This window comes from Heptranchias perlo, chromosome 23 (assembly GCF_035084215.1).
Source record: "Heptranchias perlo isolate sHepPer1 chromosome 23, sHepPer1.hap1, whole genome shotgun sequence".
In the NCBI taxonomy this organism is placed as follows: Eukaryota; Metazoa; Chordata; class Chondrichthyes; order Hexanchiformes; family Hexanchidae; genus Heptranchias; species Heptranchias perlo.
Genome location: NC_090347.1, coordinates 7,586,283 through 7,607,829, shown reverse-complemented (window position 1 = coordinate 7,607,829; position 21,547 = coordinate 7,586,283). Strand labels below are relative to the sequence as shown.

The 21,547-nt window shown below is 44.8% G+C and overlaps 1 protein-coding gene across 7 annotated transcripts in view; it reads left to right on the top strand.

Annotated features, from left to right (window-relative positions):
* pecam1a (platelet and endothelial cell adhesion molecule 1a) overlaps positions 1 to 9,254 on the top strand; it is an 80,992-nt gene extending 71,738 nt beyond the window's left edge. For 6 of the 7 annotated variants that reach the window (XM_068003926.1, XM_068003928.1, XM_068003924.1 and 3 more), the window contains 2 exons: positions 2,442 to 2,470; positions 5,087 to 9,254. In XM_068003926.1, coding sequence (XP_067860027.1) covers positions 2,442 to 2,470; positions 5,087 to 5,233 — 176 coding nt within the window. In that variant the 3' untranslated portion in view covers positions 5,234 to 9,254. The remainder of the gene's footprint in view (positions 1 to 2,441; positions 2,471 to 5,086) is intronic. The other variant, XM_068003927.1, reaches the window with a different exon arrangement.
* Positions 9,255 to 21,547: the final 12,293 nt, after the last annotated feature.

Below are 21,547 nucleotides of genomic sequence, written 5' to 3'. Positions count from 1 at the left end.
GCAAGACATGCCAGATCATTGACACAGATACCACCATCACACGAGAGGACACCACCCACCAGGTGCATGGTTCATACTCCTGTGACTCGGCCAACGTTGTCTACCTCATACGTTGCAGGAAAGGATGCCCCAGAGCATGGTACATTGGCGAGACCATGCAGACGCTGCGACAACGGATGAACGGACACCGCGCAACAATCGCCAAACAGGAGGGTTCCCTCCCAGTCGGGGAACACTTCAGCAGTCATGGACATTCATCCACCGACCTTCGGGTAAGCGTTCTCCAAGGCGGCCTTCGAGACACACGACAACGCAAAATCGTCGAGCAGAAATTGATAGCCAAATTCCGCACCCATGAGGACGGCCTCAACCGGGATCTTGGGTTCATGTCACGCTACACGTTACCCCACCAGCGAACAAATGTTATCTGTTTTTAATATAACGGGTCAGTTGCTGTCTTTTCTATGTTTCTACCTCTCTATCTCTGTTTTTTTTTGTTTTTTTTTGGTGATTTGTATATTCTGTGAGACCTGGCAGGTAACACCTGTCTGTCTGCACACTGATTGCCTTGGCAACGAACAGTTGAAAAAACTGTCTGTACTCACCAAACATTGTTCTGTGAATTATAAATGCGATTTCATTTCGAGGATCTCATTTCACATCGTTCACCTGACGAAGGGGGAAGCCTCCGAAAGCTTGTGAATTTAAAATAAAATTGCTGGACTATAACTTGGTGTTGTAAAATTGTTTACAATTGTCAACCCCAGTCCATCACCGGCATCTCCACATCATATATAAAAGCAAGTTGTTGTTGCCGGCTATTTGAAAGAGCTAGCCCAATTCGCCCACTCACCTGCTCTTTCCCCATAGCCCTGCAATTTTCTCAACTTCAAGTATTTATCCAATTCCCTTTTGAAAGTTACTATTGAATCTGCTGCCACCACTCTTTCAGGCAGTGCATTCCAGATCATATTGGTTGCTGCATTAAAAAAATTCTCATCTCACCTCTGGCTGTTTTACCAATTACCGTAAATCTGTGTTCTCTGATTACCGACCCTTCTGCCACTGGAAACAATTTTTCCTTATTTACCCTATCAAAACCCTTCATGATTTTGAACAGTTCTATTAAATCTTAAAATGAAAATTTTAAAAAGAAACTTACCGCTCACTTGCTGCCCAAGGTGATTTCACCAATGGCAAAAAAAATCTTTCTGACCATACATATTCTACCAAAACTTTCTTTTTTTGCAATCAATGAACCACAAATTAGAACTAGCACAAAGATCACAAAATCAATCACAGTAATCACCATCATATTCTGGCAATTTTTTAAAACTCTCCCTTTCAGACACTATGACCTGACCTCAATGCCAGCTTCAGCTTACCACACTTCCCCACCTCGGCCTAGCTCCTGAGCTTCACTCCTACAGCTCCCCTTCTGTAATGGAAATGAACCTCCCTCAAGGCCCTCACAGTGGGCCTCCCTACCCTTTTCCTCAGGGCTTGGAAGTCTACCTCCCGCCCAGCCTCAGTGCCAGGCCTGCCACTAAGTTAAGGAAACAGCGGGACACTACTACAGACTGGGAGTACAAATTTCAAGCAGGTGCATGGGTTCACTCAACATCAGGACAGGCAGGTCAGCTGATTTCCCAAATGTGGATTCTGTTGCTTTTCAGTTTTATTTTTATTTTTCTAGGTTCAGTGCCCTAGAAAATCAGTTGATTTGCTGATCCTGACTCTGAGCAAACCTGCTTAAATTGCTGCTCCTGCTCGATGATTAATTTAATTATTTTTTTCTGACAAAGAGTAAAGGAAAGTACAGCAATGACCACGCTTCAAATAAAAGAGTAATTTGACGCATGCTTCGGAACATCCTGAGGAAGTGATAAGGCATTTTATCATTGCAAGCTCGCATACATTGCAGTATAGTTGCAAAAGTAATCAGGATACCCAGAATTAGAGATATCGACAAACATCTAAAATAACTTTGAAGGCAACAGGAAAGTGTAACCCTTAAACCTTTCAGTTATGATCCACCTTGATAAGACACACTGCTGTGCCATAGACTTAGATATTGCTAATGCTTCCCTACTTCTCAGACAGAGAGAACTGCAGAAATAGCTCACTTTCATATTCCTTCCAGTTTGAGTCTGTTACACTTCCTGTTCACTCTGGTTTCAAGCTTCCCTTCTCCTAAACCAAGAGGCAGCGAAATAGAGTGAGGAGAGTTGCAACAAACAGACACCGTAACAAGGGAACATGTGTGACAGCAATGGAGAGAAACACTGCAAGATAAACAGAAAAACACCAAGACAGAGACAGTGGTGTAGAAGCAGAGTGATGAGTACAGGAAGATAAACATAATATGTGTTTAAGATTTAATTTGTGTAAAGCATAATTAACTTCCACTTAATTATGTTAATTCAATTGTGTTCTTATAGCTGCCAACGCTGACGTCAATTTCTCCTCAGTAAGTAAAGCTGAGAAATTACTGTATGTAATATTACTGTACGAGTACTTAACACATTCATATCAAATTCCTCTGCTATTTTAACAGGGGCATCAATCTACTTAAAATTCGCACGGTATATATCATTTGAGGATCACAATTTCCTAGCTTATAAAATCAGATAGATATGGATGAATGCCATTTATACAATCTTAGTTGATCCATCCAGAGAGATCCTACCATCCACCACCAACCCCCACCACCCCCCCACCCCAGCATCCAACTATTTCTTAAATGATACCAGGGTTTTTGCTTCCATTACCTTACCGAGAAGTCCATTTCACATGTTGCTCATTCTTTGTGTGAAGAAGAATTTCCAGACATTGGTGTAAATTGCCTTTCACTATTTTGAACCTGTGAGCACTTGTCCTACCCTCACAGTTTAATTTGAAGTTGCATTTCAGATCTTTATTGGACTTTTCTGGGTGCAAATTGGCTGCTGCATTTACTTATAAAGCAACAATGACTACAATAAATGCAAATTTATAGAATTCTTTGAAGAAACAACAGAGAACATCGATAAAGGAAATGCAGGGGGTGTGGTTTATATTGATTTTTTTAAAGTATTTGATAAAGTAGCACATAAGGGACCTCCTATGGTAAATATAATGGCACATGGAATTAAGGGGAATGTGGACACATGGATAGAGAAATGGTTGGACATCAGAAAGCAAATGCTAGGCGTAAAAAGGAAGTTCCTCAGATTGGAAAGATGCAATGAATGGCACGCCAGTGTTGGGCCTGCCCTTCCTTACTATATACATAACTAGTATGGACTTAGGAATTCAGAGAACAATACTGAAATTTGCCGATGACACTAAATTTGATACAATGGTAAATTGTTATGAAGACTATGAAAGCCTGCCAGAAAATAGGCTAGCAGTGGGCAAACTGGTAGCAGATACAATTTAATGTAGAAAATATGAAATAATACACTTTGCATTTAAGAATAATAAAAGGAAAAACATCTTAAATTGTAAGATTTTAAATGGAATTGAAAAGCAGTGAGGTCTTGGTCATTAAACATGATAGTACTAGTAGGTATGGCTATAAAAATGTAAACAGAATCTTTAGTTTTGTACCTAGAGGCATAGATTACAGAAATAAGGAGGTAATGGACTTGTGTTTGACCTTAGTTATGCTGCAGTTGGAGTGCTGTGTACAGTACTGGGTTGGGGCAGAGATTGGGGTGGGAAAGTAGCCAAGGGGGGAGAAATGAAAGGTGGCGTGACTGGGTCCTTTGTAACCTGTAGATTCATCCTCGGTTTCCATCCAGGTCACCTCCTTTGTACCCAAGATATTCATCCCTTCCCTCCATCATCTATGTAATTCTTTGTCACCATCTAAAAGCATGGGGTCACCTTCCATATGTAAGCTGATGATGCACAGCTCTATCTCTCTGCCTCCCCCATCAATCCAAAATCTGTTGCTATACTCTTCAACTTGCTTGTCTGACATCAAAGCCCAGCTGAGCCAAAATCTCCAAATTAATGTCGGAAAAACTGAAGCCATCGGTTTTGGTTCCCACTATGCTTCTGGACTTGACTTCCAATATCCTTGGCTGCAATTTGAGGCTTAATCGGGAAGTGTAAAATCATGGCATACTGCATGCCCTGAGCTCAGCTACCTTCCTCAAATCCACTCCTTTATCAAGACCATTCTTCCACCTCAGCCACACAATCCACCTCTGCCCCAGCGCTCCCTCTCTGCTGCCAAAGCATTATTCCACGTCTTCATCACCTTGATTCACCAAATTCACTAACACTCTTGTAGCCAACCTCACCAACTTAATCCTCCATAAGCTTCAACTCACCCGCATTCAAGCTTTAAACGTTGCAGCTGGCCTCCTCCCCTGCACACCCATTACCTCATATTCTCCCAGCTCCACTGGCTCCCTGTGTCCCAGTAAGTTGAACTCAAAATTCTCTCTCTCATTTTCAAATCCTTCCTGAGCCTCATTTCACCCATCTTAGGAATCTACTTCTGCCTTATTTCTCCATATGCACTTTAGGCTCCTGTAACACAGGGTTTCATCTTGTCCCCCACTTTTTCACTCCACAATTGGTGCCTGTCCATTCAGCCACAATGCTCCTGTCCTCTGGAACTCCTTTCCCAATTCTCTCTGTCTTGCCACCTGTTTCTGTTTTCAAAAATCTTAGAACAGTTAGCAATTTTGTATTGTGTGACAAAAGCAACAGTTCTTTCCATACTTATTCTTATTCTTGTGCATGCATAGGGAAACATACAAGAAAACCCCTCTCCCAAAAATTGCAGCAGTGAGGAGAAAAATGGATGATCATAGGAATGATCATGGTGTATGAATGCTGTCCATTTCAGGGGCAGTTATAGTGCAATTGTACACATCCACTTCATGCTTTTTGATTGATGAAACAACTAAGTGATTTGACACAGGAAGCTTTCAGAAAAGGTGTAATTTAAGATACCTGTTTTTTGCTAACACATTTGAGCTATTGTAAACAGAATCTTGTACTAAGTCTGCGTTTATTCATAACAGTGACATATAAGTATAAATGGAACAGAACAGAAATAGTTCTGACTGATATTTTCTATTAACAGGATGAAAATAATGAAGTTTTATATATGCAACTTGATCCATCAGCTCTGCAGAATGATAATGTGCCGCAACCACAAGAAAGAACAATATATGCCCTTATTACTTTGAATGAGTTACGGCGAGGGGCTCCAGAAAAGTCAGAATCTTAGATCTATGACTGTATTTTACTAATTGGACATCAGTAAACCAATGAGTTGTAAATAGCTACTTGCTTTGTTAATTGAGATCATGGTGTTCTTCTCATTTTGTATTAAATAACAGGGCAACATTTTAAGATGATTAAAAATAGATTCTGCATGTGTAAGAAGAAAAATAAACACGCTTCGAAATAGAGAAAACAGAACATAGAGCATGATGGCTTTGTGAATTGATGCTCTACGGTGCCATAGAGTAATGAGATGCATATTCATGCCTACAATTCTATATGGCTCTAACATCAGCGGTGTCACTGAGGGTATAATCAAGACTGACATCCATAGATATTTGGAGTCTAAGGGAATCAAGGGATATGGGGATTGGGTGGGAAAGTGGAGTTGAGGTAGAAGATCAGCCATGATCTTATTGAATGGTGGAGCAGTCTTGAGGGGCTGTATGGCCTATTCCTGCTCCTATTTCTTATGTTCTTATAAGGATGGGAGAAAGCACCAAGCCAAGGCTAAGCTAGTTTACCAGTGGAAAAGAATTTTTAAAAATCATACAGCACATCATCCAAGACAGATTCATGAACCGCTTACTAGCCAGCTCAAAAGGAGAGACCTAGGCACATGTTGCTTGACCACCTTCTCATCTATGAAATGATGATGTGGAGATGCCGGTGATGGACTGGGGTTGACAATTGTAAACAATTTTACAACACCAAGTTATAGTCCAGCAATTTTATTTTAAATTCACAAGCTTTCGGCTCCTGAACATTTACCTGAGGAAGGAGGAAGTCTCCGAAAGCTTGTGAATTTAAAATAAAATTGCTGGACTATAACTTGGTGTTGTAAAATTGTTTACAAATGAAATGATGAGGGAGTGTAAGAAAATAAAAACTGCATTAAAAATGTATTGGGGTGGAAAGAAGAGCACAAAGTAGCAATGATGGCTAATTGCAAAACCTATAAATATGACTTAATGCACAAGAATTTAGTTGTAGTAAATGCAGGACTTACATTGTATTTTAAAGTAGGGCAAAACTGGAGCAAGATAAAGGAGAAGCTGAAGATGATTAAATGGTGCATTATTTCTAAAATCAGAGCCCAATGTTATACATATGCACCACTGAATAACTTTGACTTCTGTCACATGTTGGTTGACAAATAAATTCTCCTTTTGCCTATCGCTAATGAAACCCTGAAATGTGACAGCTTTTATTTAGCTTTCAGACTATACATGGCTCTTTATTAGGCGTCAAATGAGAAAACAAGCGTTGCTCAAATTGACCTTTTTTGTGTAAATTAGAATTTATTAATGGCAATTAATGTCAGCCTTGGATCAGTGATAGCACTCTCACCTATGAGTCAAAAGGTCACAGGGTCACACCCACTCCAGGAATTGAACACATAGCGGGTGCTAAAATGATGCCCTATCAGGTGCGTTCCTGGCGGGGGGGCTCCAAAAATCAGAGAATCCCGGAGCGGGTCGGGAGCCTGGCTCCAACCCGCCCACTTCCGGGTTCCCCACTGACGCGCCGGCGTGCATGTACAGCCCCCGCTGGTGGGAATCCCGCAGGCAATTAAAGCCAGCGGGATGCAACTTGAAGCTATTTATTTTGCTTGTTCAGGTCATTAACTGACCTGATTAAGGGATTATGTGAGGAGGGATGGGATTTTATAGCAAACTGGGACTGTTTCCCGTACTGGGGGAAACACTCCCAGTTCAAATGGACCTGTTGCAGCCATCAGCCTGTGGCAGCTGCAAAGGTCCATTTGACAGGTGGGGGGTGGAGACCCTCACTCATTGCAGGAGGTCACTCTGTCACTTGGGACAAAGTTTGGCCTCCACCACCCTCCTCCTGACAATCAAAGTCACCAACTTGCACACTTACCCCGGGGTCCAGAGATATGTACCTACCTTGCTGACCCCCTCAGATGTACATCTTCCGGATGGGGGCCGCCGTAGCTGCAGTCATGACCTCCTCGGAGGGCGAACAGCATCACCAGCCTCGCCAGCCTCGCCATCCACCTCTGACACGTGGAGCTCCACAACAGAGTGCTGTGACACATCCACCTGTACAGCAGGAGGGAGGGCTACCGCAGAGAAAGATGCGTCGCAGAGGGCACTACCCTAGCCACAGGGTCCACAGACCGAGGCTCAGCTTCCTGGACCTCTCTGAGCAGCAGTGCACATGGAGGCTCAGAGTCACTCGACATGTAGTCGTGGACATCTGCAGCCTCCTTCATGCCAAGCCGCTCCTGGCTGGCCCGAGCACCATCTTCTTACCTGTCGCTGTCAAAGTCACCACTGCCCTCAACAACTTCTCCTCCGCATCCTTCCAGGGTGCCACCGGGGACATCGCCGACGTCTCTCAGCCGTCTGCACAAAAGAGCCCTGCAAATACACCTATACCCACTCTGCAGTGACGCAATGGGTGGCATCAGTTGTGGGTCTTCATAGTGATCCTCAGGAAAGGGCATTATTGCACAAACCAGACAAGATTCGCAAAGACATGGCAGTAGTGGTGCCAATATAATATGTAATGTGAGTTGGTCAGAAATTCAATATAAGTAACAACCATGACAAACCCTCAAACACCCTTGTGTATCCCCTTCATGCGCACGACACATTTGCCTTACGCTGCCTACTGCACATATCTGATGCATGCCCTGTGGCCGCAGCACAGGTAGTGGCAGGTTGAGTAAGGCTGACCGTGAAAGAGATGCACGAGAGGGTGAGTATGAGATAGAGCCATGAGATTGTATGAGGATTGGGTTGCGTGGTAGTGGCGGGATGAGTACTGGCGAGGTGAGTAAGTGCAGGTAAGATGAGGATGAGGTTTGAGTGGGTATGAGGGGTGATGTGACAGAGTAGTGTTGGCAGTGCAGAAGGAGGTGTGGGGTGGGGGGGTGATGTGGCAGATGGAGTGTACTCAGTTTGGCTGACCTACTGCGGTCATTGGAGCGCCTCCTGCATTGTATGCAGGTGGGCGATATGTTGGTGGTGCAGATGACCTCCTCTGCCACCTCGAGCCAGGCATTCCTAGTGGCAGAGGCAGGCCGCTTCCTCCCGCCCGCCAGGGGGAAGATCTCTGTCCTCCCCCTCCTCCGCATCCCATGTATTGATACCTGGAGTGAGGCATCATTAAACTGGAAGCAGCCTTCCCCCTGGGCTGCTCCATGCAGTAATTCGTTCTATTTGTTGCAGCATCTGTCAGTGGAGGACTGCCCCTTTAAATAGAGCTCCTCCAGCTGACAGGTCTTACTGCGCATGCGCAGCCCGCCCGATGCGCAGATCAGCAGTGGGGAACCCGGAAGACCAGGTAAGTGGATCCAATTGGGCTGCGATCGCGCGGGGGGCTGACTAATTTCACCGGGCGCGTTACCCACGCGCCCGATAGCCCCCCCGCCGTGAACCCGCAGCCCTGGTAACATCGAGCCCACAATCTAGGTTGACATACTTGGAGGTGCCATCTTTCCAATGAAACATTAAACCAAGACCCCATCTACCCTTTTAGGCGGACATAAAATATCCCATGGCACTATTTGAAGAAGAGCAGGGCATTTCTCCTGATATCCTGGCCAACATTTATCCCTTAACCAACACTAGCAAAATCAGATTTCATTGCTGTTTGTGGGACTTAGTGCAAATTGGCTGCCTACAAAAAAGCAGTTTGTTGGTTGTAAAGAATATCCTGAGGACATGAAAGGCACTATATAAATCTTTCTTTCCTTGGTGCAGTTCATTGGTGGAGAAAGTAAAAATAAAGTTCCTACATCCGGTTAAATAGCTCTTCTGAGAGATTGTTTGGAATAGGTTGTCTGGCTGCCCTCTTGGTTTGTGGATGGTGGTGCCAAGCTCGGAGGAAAGGTCTGAAGAAGGGTGAGGAAAAATAACTAAAAATGCTGTGGTTAGTTGGTTGGGGGAGGGGGAAATTTTTTTTTTGGTTTTGATAAATTCATTATGGTTATTAATAGCTGAATTCTATATTTCAATTAATAGTGAAATAAATAAAAATTATGCTTTTTATAACTGGAAATGTGTGATTTATTTCTAGTGGGCCATAAAAACACAAGTTGTAGGGCTGTATATTAGTACAGGATATTGGACATCCAAATTGCTGTGCAAAAGAGTAGCAGGGCATGGGTTTATGCCTACAATTCATTACATTGGTTCCTAATCTCAACTATGCCACTGTGGAAGGCACCAAGTATAGACTAGTTGCTTCCCCACAGAGAAGGAAAATTGGAGGATATCAGTGCCCACTTCCCCTACTGTAAACTCTGCTGCCAGCTCATATGCATCTCTTCGAAGTCCACTACAGAGGCATTTTAAAATAAAAATCAGAATTTTTAATCCTTTATAAACCTTAGTGCTAATTTATTGATAATAGTATTTAATTGTTTATGTGAAAACAAATAGTGCAAAAATAGTCCAAATTGCAGTTTCCTGAAACCAGGGCAAAATACAGGACATAAAGATAACGGGCCCGAAATTCTTTGTGGATTCTGCTGGTCTCTTGCTATAACTTCAATCAGAGACCAGCGGAACCCCTCAGAAAATAGCGGAGAACTGGTTGCACCAGGTCTTGACCATTTCTGGGGGTTTCCTGGTTACATTGTAATGGATGGAACCACTGTTCACCCCTTATAAGTCGAATGACATCCAGGAAGCAGAGACTCTCTACAACATGTGTTCCCATTCCTCAGGGTTTAGTGGGACTGTGTAACAATGGAAGCTATTTTGCCAAGTGAGTGGGTATGTACCAGCTTCCACACGGGCAGATGTGGGCCCCACAATCTTGAACAATCTTGTTTTTCCACTAATACTATGTTTTTTTTGGGAAGTTAGCACATAATCTGTTTAAACACAGAGCACTAATAATATTATCAGGGGAACTGGAAGACAATAGAAGACAATGTGAGGAAACTGAATTAGCAAAAATGTTGAAATAATCTGAGTTAACCCCAAAGTCTAAAGACCAGGATTTTTAAAAAAATTGATGATCAATTCCTTTGCTCAGGGCGCTGAGGGGACCATGCTCGGGGTCGGTAAAAGGTCCTGAGCAACCCACCCCTGCCACAGGCACTGGAGTTTCTGGCCGTCATGAACATGCGGGCACCAGAGATGCACCCAAAGTGGTGCTTGCACGTGCCTGTCCCACATAAATGAGGTGCCCTTCCAATGACCCCACATCTCTGTTCGCCCATGGGATCGAAGGAAAAGTGGCAAGTTGGATCCAGAATTGGCTCAGTGGCAGGAAGCGAAGGGTAATGGTTGATGGGTGTTTTTGTGACTGGAAGGCTGTTTCCAGTGGCGTTTCACAGGGCTCAGTATTAAGTCCCTTGCTTTTCGTGATATATATTAATGATTCAGACTTAAATGTAGGGGGCATGATTAAGAAGTTTGCAAATGATACAAAAGTTGGCCTAGATAGAGTGGATAGGAAGGACCTATTTCCCTTAGCAGTGAGGTCAATAACCAAGGGGAATAGATTTAAAGAAATTGGTAGAAGGATTAGAGGAGAGTTGAGGAGAAAATTTTTCACCCAGAGGGTGTGGGGGTCTGGAACTCACTGCCTGAAAGGGTGGTAGAGGCAGAAACCCACATCACATTTAAAAAGTACTTGGATATGCACCTGAAGTGCCGTAACCTACAAGGCTACGGACCAAGAACTGGAAAGTCGGACTGGGCTGGATAGCTCTTTTTCGGCAGGCACAGACACAATGGGCCAAAAGGCCTCCTTCTGTGCCGTAAGTTTCTATGATTCTGGGGGGGGGGGGGGGGGGGGGGGGGGGGGCAGCACTGGAGGCACCGCCAGGATTGCTACGCAAGGCATTTTGTGGCCAATGTCTCTATTTCTTTTGGGGAATTAAGCATTCTGATCCTTTAGCTCATCTCCACCGCCGAATATTCATTTTAGGAAGTGAGGAAGTGATGCTTCGGTTGTACAGAGCCTTAGTCAGACCCCATCTAGAATACTGCATTCAGTTTTGTGCACCAAACCTCAGTAACGATATATTAGCCTTGGAAGGGGTACCAGAATGATACCAGGACTTAAAGGGTTAAATTATGAAGACAGGTTGCATAAACTTGGCTTGTATTCCCTTGAGTTTAGAAGGTTTTGGGGTGAAATACCTTGAACTATCTTTTTTTTTCGCTATTTGTTGTTTTTGGGAAGCTAGTGGATAATCTGTTTAAACACAGAGCACTGATAACATTATATGGGGAACTGGAAGTCAATGTGAGGAAACTGAATTAGCAAAAATGTTGAAATAATCTGAGTTAATGCTTGAATCTTTGCTTATGTAATGTAATTTTCAATACTTAATTCTAGATAAGTGGCAGTTAAAAGTTAAATGGCTTCTCCTTAAAAACACACACTTATTAACAAATAATTGTCAGAGACTCAGGCAGGACATGGTCCTACTTGCATGAATTTTATGTATGGGATCCCCACTCCCAATGACACTCCCCAGAACAGACCAATTTAGGGCTCCATAGAGGAGTGAGGATTGTTTTAACATGTAATTTGTTTTTACCAATTAGCTGACACTTACCTAGAGGCTTCATTCTTGCAGCATCACTACAGTAAGTTTTTAAAATTAAGTTTCTTTGCATTATCTGGCTGAATAGCTCCTCAATGGCCAGTTTCCTCAATGTTGCCATTCGTGTTTAAATGAAAATATTTTTAAAAGTCACCTGCAAGACAGAAATAAAAAATAAATAGGATTCAAATTATTTTAAAAATGTTTTGCTACTTCATAGCTTCTCAAAAGGTTACTGAGAAACCTGGTTCTTAAAACTGGGACATGGAAAATACCCTAACTTTTGTGAAACTGTGACTAACATTTTCCTGCTGAAACCATATGTATTTCACTGGGACTGAGTAGGTCAGGTACCATTCTCATCTTTCTCATTAAAAAATAACTTTCCCAATCATAGAAATTGACCTTTTCTGACAGAGGATCACACCAAGTAATTATTTTGATCACACCTACTCAGGGTGGGGGAGACTCATTTTGACATTCGTGTCCCTATACAGATGATTGCAGTTTGTTTTCTTAAACTGATTATCTTTTTTATATTTGAGTCCCTTAACCACAGTAACGATATCCTGAACATTTGTACTAATCAAATTCCAACTGCCTATAAATCTTCAATTGTAAACAATTTTACAACACCAAGTTATAGTCCAGCAATTTTATTTTAAATTCACAAGCTTTCGGAGACTTCCTCCTTCCTCAGGCAAATGGCAAATGAGGAAGGAGGAAATCTCCGAAAGCTTGTGAATTTAAAATAAAATTGCTGGACTATAACTTGGTGTTGTAAAATTGTTTACAATTGTCAACCCCAGTCCATCACCGGCATCTCCACATCATATAAATCTTCAGCCCTTGGGCAAAGCTCTTCTCACCATCCTGTGAATTTGATTTTTTTTAAAATGAGAAAACGAGGTGATGGACAAAGGGCCGTGGTACAGTACATCAACAAGGTTGAAAAGATTAAGGAGAGATGGGGTGAATTGAGAATTAGTGATGGGATGAATCACAAGGGTTTTAAAATCTGTACACTAAGAAAAAGGGAAGACTGAGGGAGGCAAGGTCACACTTCTGAGGTCATGGTAAAGAATGATTTAAGAGTGCAACCATCCTTCATTATGATGAAATGAGTCTACACAGCGAGGTGTCAGGAGTAAGTGTGTGTAAAGAGAAACAAGAAAGGCTGGCCTGCGTTTTGCTCCTTCCCCATTGGAATTCACATGCAGTGGGTGGGGGAGCAGAAAGGGAAATTCAGGTTGGGGCAGCGAGGCAACAGTAGGCCACACCATTCCATTTTCCCACTGCTTCTACCGTGATTTTGGATGGGGTGGCAGAGAAAAAATGCACCCAATTTTGTGTATCATTATGCACATTGTTGAGAAAATCACATTAGTAGCGGCTAAAAGTTTATACTATTACCAAGAGTGCCAAAAAAAATGAGTTAGTTTTGTACTATTTTTAAAGACTGTAGCTTTTCTATAATCAGCTGGAAATGTGAGAAGATTTTGCTCGAGAATTATTTATAAGATCTGTTCTGAATCTATCCCATTTAGCACGGTGGTAGTGCCACACAACACGATGGGCAGTGACCTCAGTGTGAAGACGGGACTTCGTCTCCACAAGGATTGTGTGCTGGTCACTCCGACCAATACTGTCATGGACAGGTAGACTGGTGAGGAAGAGGTCAAGTAGGTTTCTCCCTCATGTTGGTTCTCTCACCACCTGCCGCAGGCCCAGTCTGGCAGCTATGTCCTTCAGGACTCGGCCAGCTCGGCAGCAGTAAACACGAGAGAATATTTAGCATAAAACTACCCGTAAATTGTGACACGGACAACAACAAATTGTCTGTGTTTTAAAAGTCTGAATCAGCTTAGCTTTGAAAAGCTTAACTAGAGAAATAAGCCCATGTTTAAAGAGCTACTTGTTGCATCTTTATTATTTTTCATAACCAAGGAACATAGGAAAATTGATTGAACAGTAGACAGTTTTCAGTGAGAACATTCAGGTATTTTATGCAAAATAAATCAGCTGCTGATTTGAAGCTGTGCCTTTTAGTCCACCGCCCGTAAAGAGAGGAAAATATACATGGCGGCACGTGCGATATTTCAGTAGCCAGTGTACAGAGTAAGGGTTCTGTTACAATGCCTGGGTCAAGCTATCATTTAATTAGATATTGGGTAGAAAAGGACACACTCCAGATGCTGGGGCACACAAGATCCACTTACTGCAGTGCCCGGCGGCACTGAACCAGAGAGAATATTTAGCACAAAACTACCCATAAAGCGTGACACAGAAATGCATAACCTGCAATAATGTGGATTTCAACATGACATTTTACTATGTTGTAGCTATTGCTGCCCAACGTTTCTCCCCATGAAACATGCCCATTCCATATCTTCTGTACAAAAAGAATATGATACTGGGAAGTAAAATGTTCAATTATGATAAAACAATATGCAATTGTGTTCAGAAAAGAACACTTTGGGCTCGATATTAGCAGCGCGGCGGGTTCTCAGCGGGGGTCGACTGGGCGCTTGGGTATTGCGCACGGTGAAATCAGTGTGCTCCGCACGGAATCGCAGGCTAATTGGAGCCACTTGCCTGTGCTTCCGGGTTTCCCGCTGGTAAGCTGCGGGCGGACTGCGCATGCGCAGCAAGGTCTGTCAGCTGGAGGAGCCCTATTTAAAGGGGCAGTCCTCCACTGACTGATGCTGCAGAAAATAGGAAAAATTACAGCATGGAGCAGCCCAGGGGGAAGGCTGCTCCCAGGTTTAATGATGCCTCACTCCAGGTATAATTGGATGGGGTGAAGAGGAGGAGGGGGACAGAGATCTTCCCCCCGGCGGGCAGGAGGAAGCGGCCTGCCTCTGCCACCAAGAAGGCCTGGCTCGAAGTGGCAGAGGAGGTCACCAGCACCACCAACATATCGCGCACCTGCATACAGAGCAGGAGGCGCTTCAATTACCTAAGTAGGTCAGCCAAAGTGAGTACACTTACTCATTCCCCTCCCCTCCGTCTGCCACATCACCGCCCCCACCCTACATCTCCTTCTGCACTGCCAACACTACTCTGTCACATCACTCCTCACACCCACTCAAAACTCATCCTCATCTTACCTGCACTTACTCACCTCGCCAGTACTCATCCCGCCACTACCACTCAACCCAATCGTCATACAATCTCATGGCTCTATCTCATACTCACCCTCTCATGCATCTCTTTCACGGTCAGCCTCACTCAACCTGCCACTACCTGTGCTGCAGCCACAGGGCATGCATCACATATGTGCAGTAGGAAGCATAAGGCAAACATGTCGTGAGCATGAAGGGGATGCACAAGGGAGTTTGAGGGTTTGTCATGGTGTTTACCTATATTGAATTTCTGACCAACTCACATTACATATTATATAGTCACCACAACTGCCACGTCTTTGCAAATCTTGTCTGGTTTGTGCAATAATGCCCTTTCCTGAGGATCACTATGAAGACCCACAACTGATGCCACCCATTGTGTCACTGCAGAGTGGGTGTAGGTGTATTTGCAGGGCTCTTTTGTGCAGACGACTGAGAGACGTCGGCGATGTCCCCGGTGGCACCCTGGAAGGATGCTGGGGAGAAGTTGTTGAGGGCAGTGGTGTCTTTGACAGCGACAGGTAAGAAGATGGTGCTCGGGCCAGCCGGGAGCAGTTTGGCATGAAGGAGGTTGCAGATGTCCACGACTACATGTCGAGTGACTCCGAGCCTCTGAGTACACTGCTGCTCAGAAAGGTCCAGGAAGCTGAGCCTCGGTCTGTAGAACCTGTGGCGAGGGTAGTGCCTTCTGCGACACATCTCTCTCTGCCGTTGCCCTCCCTCCTGCTGTGCAGGTGGATGTGTCACAGCACTGTGTTGTGGGGCTTCACGTGTCAGAGGTGGACGGCATGGCCGGCGAGACTGGTGATGCTGTTCGTCCTCCGAGGAGGACATGACTGCAGCTACGGCGGCCCCCATCCGCAAGATGTACATTTGAGGGGGTCCGCAAGGTAGGTAAATGTGTCTGCACACCGGGGTAAGTGTGCAAGTTTGTGCATTTTGTTAGGAGGAGGGTGGTGGAGGCCAAACTTTGTCCAAAGTGACAGAGTGGCCTCCTGCAATGAGTGAGAGTCTCTTCTCCCTCACCCCCCCACAACCTGTCAAATGGACCTTTGCAGCTGCCACAGGCTGGTGGCTGCAACACGTCCATTTGAACTGGGAGTGTTTCTCCCAGTACGGGAAATAGTCTCAGTTCATTTCAAAATCCCACCCCTCCTAAAATATCAGGTCAATCAGATCTGTAAACGACCTGAAGTACCTGTTCAAGTACTTTAAGTGGCACCCCGCCGGCTTTAATTGCCGGCTGGAGTCCCACATGCGGGGGCTGCACGCGCATGTCAGCGCATCGCTGGGGAACCCAGAAGTGGGCGGGTTGGAGCCGGGCACCAGACCTGCCCCGGGAATCCCCGATTTTCGCAGCCACCTCCCCGCCACAAACGCTCCCGATCGGGGGTACGAAAATCGAGCCCTTTAGCACATAACGTGTAACAGTTCTCTCATACGCACCATTTTGGAAATGCACAACTGCCTAACATAAATCAAAAACAAACAAAATACAAGGCATTAACAAGGGAGCAAGCAACAGGAAGCAGTTAACATGGGAAGGTGGGGAAGAGAAAAGGCTATTCACTTCAAAAAAATCTGCTCCTTCCAGAGAAATCACCATTTCAGTCATAAACTTTAAGGATTCACACAAAAAAATTCCAAGATTGAATCCAGAATGAAAACCCAGACACTAACAGACAAAAAATACAAAGCTACAATGCTCCCTTCACATAGGTTATGACAGCAAGAGCTCAAAGTACTCCTATAAATTGTTCATTATTGAAAGAAGCCCAAATCATTTGCAACAAGAAAATTTTGAGCCAACAAATAAGTGGGTTTCCACGAACAAATGAGAAAGTTTGTCCTGTGGAATAAGATGTGCAGTATGAAAAGCAGTCATCAGTACAGAGACTGCAGATGTGTGAACTTGATCAGTCCTTCCCGAAAATTATGCTGCACAAGCTGTTCATTTTCCTGGTAGCTGACAACAGAATGAATCAGTGTCATGCTGTAATGTTGAAAGCACAAGTTCCACTTTGGATTGCAAGAAAAAAAAAATCACAAACAACAAAGTTTCAAAATCTAACCAAGGTTTTAATTGTGTAGCACACTAATCCCAGTGCCTGGATAACTAGATGTTTTCAAAGAAACATTACTGTTCCTGCATAGTAATATCAATGAGGGGAGAGAAAAACCTTTGACTTCAGTGTTACAGTCTGTAACACTGGGATAAATCTGACCAAAGGGAGTCTGGATTTTCTACCCCAAACAAAACCCTGCATTGTAAGCTGCTTCTTAAAAAGTCATCAGCTATGTTTGAACAATGGGTTGGGAGATTTGCATCCAATCTCTGCTGGGGGAGGAGGGTTGACAGGGACCAGACATGTATCTCAAATCCGATTCAGTTGTGGGGGGGGGGGAAAGAGGTGTCTGATAGCATCACCACCAAAGTTGTCTCCCAATTGGGTAGGTGGCCTAAATATCTGAATGGTGGGGTCGTGACACTGGCATACAGTTGGGGGCGGGGGGGAGGGTACTATCTTCCACCTAAATGGTGAGATATTTTCTCATCTCAGTGGAGTGGGGATGTTCAGGTGGTAGGTTATTTTTGCTCAGTGATGGAGAGGATGAGTGAGCTACCTGCTGTCTTCTTTCTGAGCAGGTTTCTGAGCTTTTCACAAATTCCAAACTTTGTGGCTGGGAGAATGGTGCCTGATTAGCTCGGCTGGGAATGGGTTCTGGTTGTATCGTGAAGCACTTTCCTCTTCCTGGGGTCTGGGCTCATCGGCGGATATTTACTCAGTGGGGTGTTGAAATGCCATTTGGTGACATTAGCTGAAGGTTATTGAAGCTTTACAGGATTCTTCCTGTGCATGTCCATTTCTTCAAAGTCCCAGCTTTCTTCAATACCAGCTTCTTTAATTGGGGACTTGTGCTAAGCAGTTGTGGAACGTTTCGGCAAAATTCTATTGATCAATGCCTTCCGTATTATTTACATTTGCTTTCCAACTGCTTTGATTTTTGAAGAATACATTCTACTCATTCGAATGTTTTTTGCATTCCCAGCAGTGCAATTTTTTTTAAACTGAAAGGCTTATGCTTGGGAATAATGAGGGTTTAGCACTAAGCTGTTACCCAACCTTAGGTGTTGCCCCACTGAAATCAATTGGTAACAACGTTACATTCACAGTGCCACCTACAAATGCAGTACATTAAGAACCTTGACAGCTCTCATCATTATTAATAAATAGATAAGATGGAAAGCAAGCATACGACAAGAGAACATCAGTACGCAATTCACACGTTTGAGTAAAGTTAGTGATTAGAGAAAAAAAAATCTTTATCTATGACCACCCTTGCCCCCTCACCCCAACAAGATAGTGATTCAGGGTCATTGGCACCTTTAAAAAAAAAGCTGGATTGATATCTGCTGAGAAGTGGAACTGATGGTTATAGAGATATTTGACAACACTGCTTGAGGTTTTTTTTTCAGGCAAGATAGGGGAAGGAAATTAATCCCCTAAAGATCAACAGGTAATGTGGGAGGAAAGTCATTGGCAGAATAAGTCTACAAGGGCTCTGGCTAGAACCGGCTTAAAGGGCTGAATGATATTTTTCCCTCTGGATTTTATATTTTTTTAAATTGATGACCAGGTTAACGTCACTAAATGAATGTAGATTTAATTGTTTTTTTTTAAATGCCAGCATTTTTGACATCCAAAGAAATAAACAAACTGTTTCATCACTTTATTGTCTTCTCAGTCTTTCTGCTTATGAATTTGAAGCGATATGTCAGACAGCCATGTGATATAAAGTGCCTCTATCCTATCATGGTGGGGGGAAGAGGAGGGAGAGGTGGAACTCTAGTCAGATGATATTTCCTTTCCTCCCCCAGCTGACGCACAGGACAAAAAACTACATAGAATTACATGGAATGTACAGCACAGAAACAGGGCATTCGGCCCAACTGGTCTGTGCCGGTGTTTATGCTCCACACGAGCCTTCTCCCTCCCTACTTCATCTAACCCTTCCTTCTATTCCTTTCTCCTTCATGTGTTTATCTAGCTTCCCCTTAAATGAATCTATGCTAGTCACCTCAACTACTCCTTGTGGTAGTGAGTTCCATTCTCTAACCACTCTCAGGGTAAAGAGGTTTCCCCTGTATTCCCTATTGGATTTATTAGTGACTATCTTATATTTATGGCCCCTAGTTCTGGTCTCCACCGCAAGTGGAAATATCTTCTCCACATTTACCTTATCAAACCATTTCATAATCCTGATGACCTCTCAGTCTTCTCTTTTCTAGAGAAAAGAGCCCCTGCCTGCTCAATCTTTCCTGTCAGTTCAGGTATCATCCTAGTAAATCTTTACTGCACCTTTTCCAGTGCCTCTACATCCTTTTTATAATATGAAGACCAGAACAGTTCAAGACAAAAAACTAGCAAATGATACTGCACCATCAGAACATGAGCCATCATTGCCCCGATATTACCAGGGAGGCAGGATGGCAGCGAGGGATCGACTTACCGTGGCTTCCGGGTTTCCCGTCGTCAATCTGCGCAGCGGGAGAACTGCGCACCCGCATCACAGGCTGTCAGCTGGAGGAGCTTAATTTAAAGGGGCAATCTTCCAATGCTGCTCCTGGTGCAAACAACCAAAATTATACAATGAAGCAGACCAGGGGAAAGGCTGCTCCCAGATTTACTGATGCCTCACTCCAAGTTCTACTGGATGGGGTGAGGAGGAGGGATATTTTCTACCCGCTGGACGGGAGGAAGTGACCTGCCTCTGCCACCAAGAAGGCCTGGCTCGACAGCAATGTCTCCCGCACATGGATCCAGTGCAGGAAGCGCTTCAATGACCTAACTAGGTCAGCCAAAGTGAGTACACTTACTCATTCTCCCACACTCCGTCTTCCACATCACCGCCCCCACCCCACAACTCCTTCCGCACTGCCATCACATCACTCCTCATGCCCACTCAAACCTCATCCTCAACTTACCTGCACTTACTCACCTCCCCAATACTCATCCCACCACTACCACTTAACCCAATCCTCATACAATGTCATGGCTCTGTCTCATACTCACCCTCTGATGCATCTCTTTCACGGTCAGCCTCACCCAAACCAATGCATTCAGCGGTTGGCCACGTCACCATCCCTCACTCACTTTCTCCCCTTATAGGAGAAGAGAGCCCAGAATGCACGGGAGAGGGCGAAGACCGGAGGGGGGCCGCAACATCTGGTCATCCTCACAGACGGGGAGCAGGAGGCTGCGGAACTGAGCTGCACCCTCAAGTGCCTGTCTGTCGGGAACGCTGAGAATACCACCCGACAAACGGTTGGTGACAGAACTTTAGCATTCAGCACTCACAATAGCAAATGATGTTAACATGCCTTGCCATCTTCAGCACCTCAATATCTGTCACCATGCTTAATATTGCCTTCTCTTACAGGGCCTTCAGCGACCGCCATGACAGCGGAGGGCGATTCCTCAGAGGACCTGCCGGCCTCTTAGGGGGCACCGTCACATCTGAGCGAGCCATCTGCCAGCACAGATATACACATACCTCGGTGGGTCCCCGTCCTCATTTAGTTGGGATCGCACATGGTGAGTCACCACACACGTGAGCACGAGCAGACACTGGTGGCAGGGGCAGCTGTGGAGAGTCTGCGTCGGTGGGAGCACTCTTCTCCAGGCTCTGCTCAGCTGGACACAGATGCTGAAACCTGGGGGCCGTCCATGAAAAGGAGAATGATCGAGGGGCAGCAACACATTTGCGAGGTGCTGGAACAAGTGCGACGCGCACTCTCCACAATCGCGCAAAGGATGGAGGATTCCAATTCCTGCATGAGTGGAATGGTGGCACAAGTACAGGAGGGAATCTCAGATACTGTCACAGGGACGTGAGGGCATCTCTGAGATAGTGTCGCGGGTAAGTGCAGGAATGTCTGCGATGGAGGGAAGGCTAGCCTCCACGGAGTTTCAAGCACGGCTCACCAATGAGTCCACTGAGGCCCTGACAACGGCCCTTCGGACTCAGAGTGAACAACATTCTGCCGCCTTATACAGGCAGGCAGATACTCTGGCACTGGCCTTACAAGGCTTCACACGTGTCCTCCAAACTGTCGTCCAGCAGACTGTTAGGAGTGGTGTGGGCCTGGCACAGGGGAGGGAAGATGGCGAAAGGGGACATGGAAGTGGGGACACCACTCAAAGTGCCCCCATGTCTCACCTGTTGCCCCCCTCTCAACCAGTACCTGCAATGCTGCCTCCTCTCCAGGTAGCCGAGTCTGCCACTGCACAGGTGCAGGTGGAACAGTCTTTGGAGGGGCCCTCAAGGGCACTGAAACCCAGAAGGCAGGCCCAAAGCATTTAATTGGTCAGCGCATGAACAAGAGCAACCTGCCACTACCTCTGCTGCAGCCACTGGGGAGGCACCACGTAGGAGTACTCGTAAGCGTAAGGCGAAGGTTTTGTGAGCACAAAGGGGATGCACAAGGGTGTTTGACGGTTGGTCATGTTTTTTATTTATATTTGATTTTTGTTAATCGCACATTAAATATTATTATTGTCACCACTACTGCCACATCTTGGCCATTCTTGACTGGCTTGTGTAATAAGTCCCTTTCATGAGGTTCACTATGAACACCCACACTTGATGC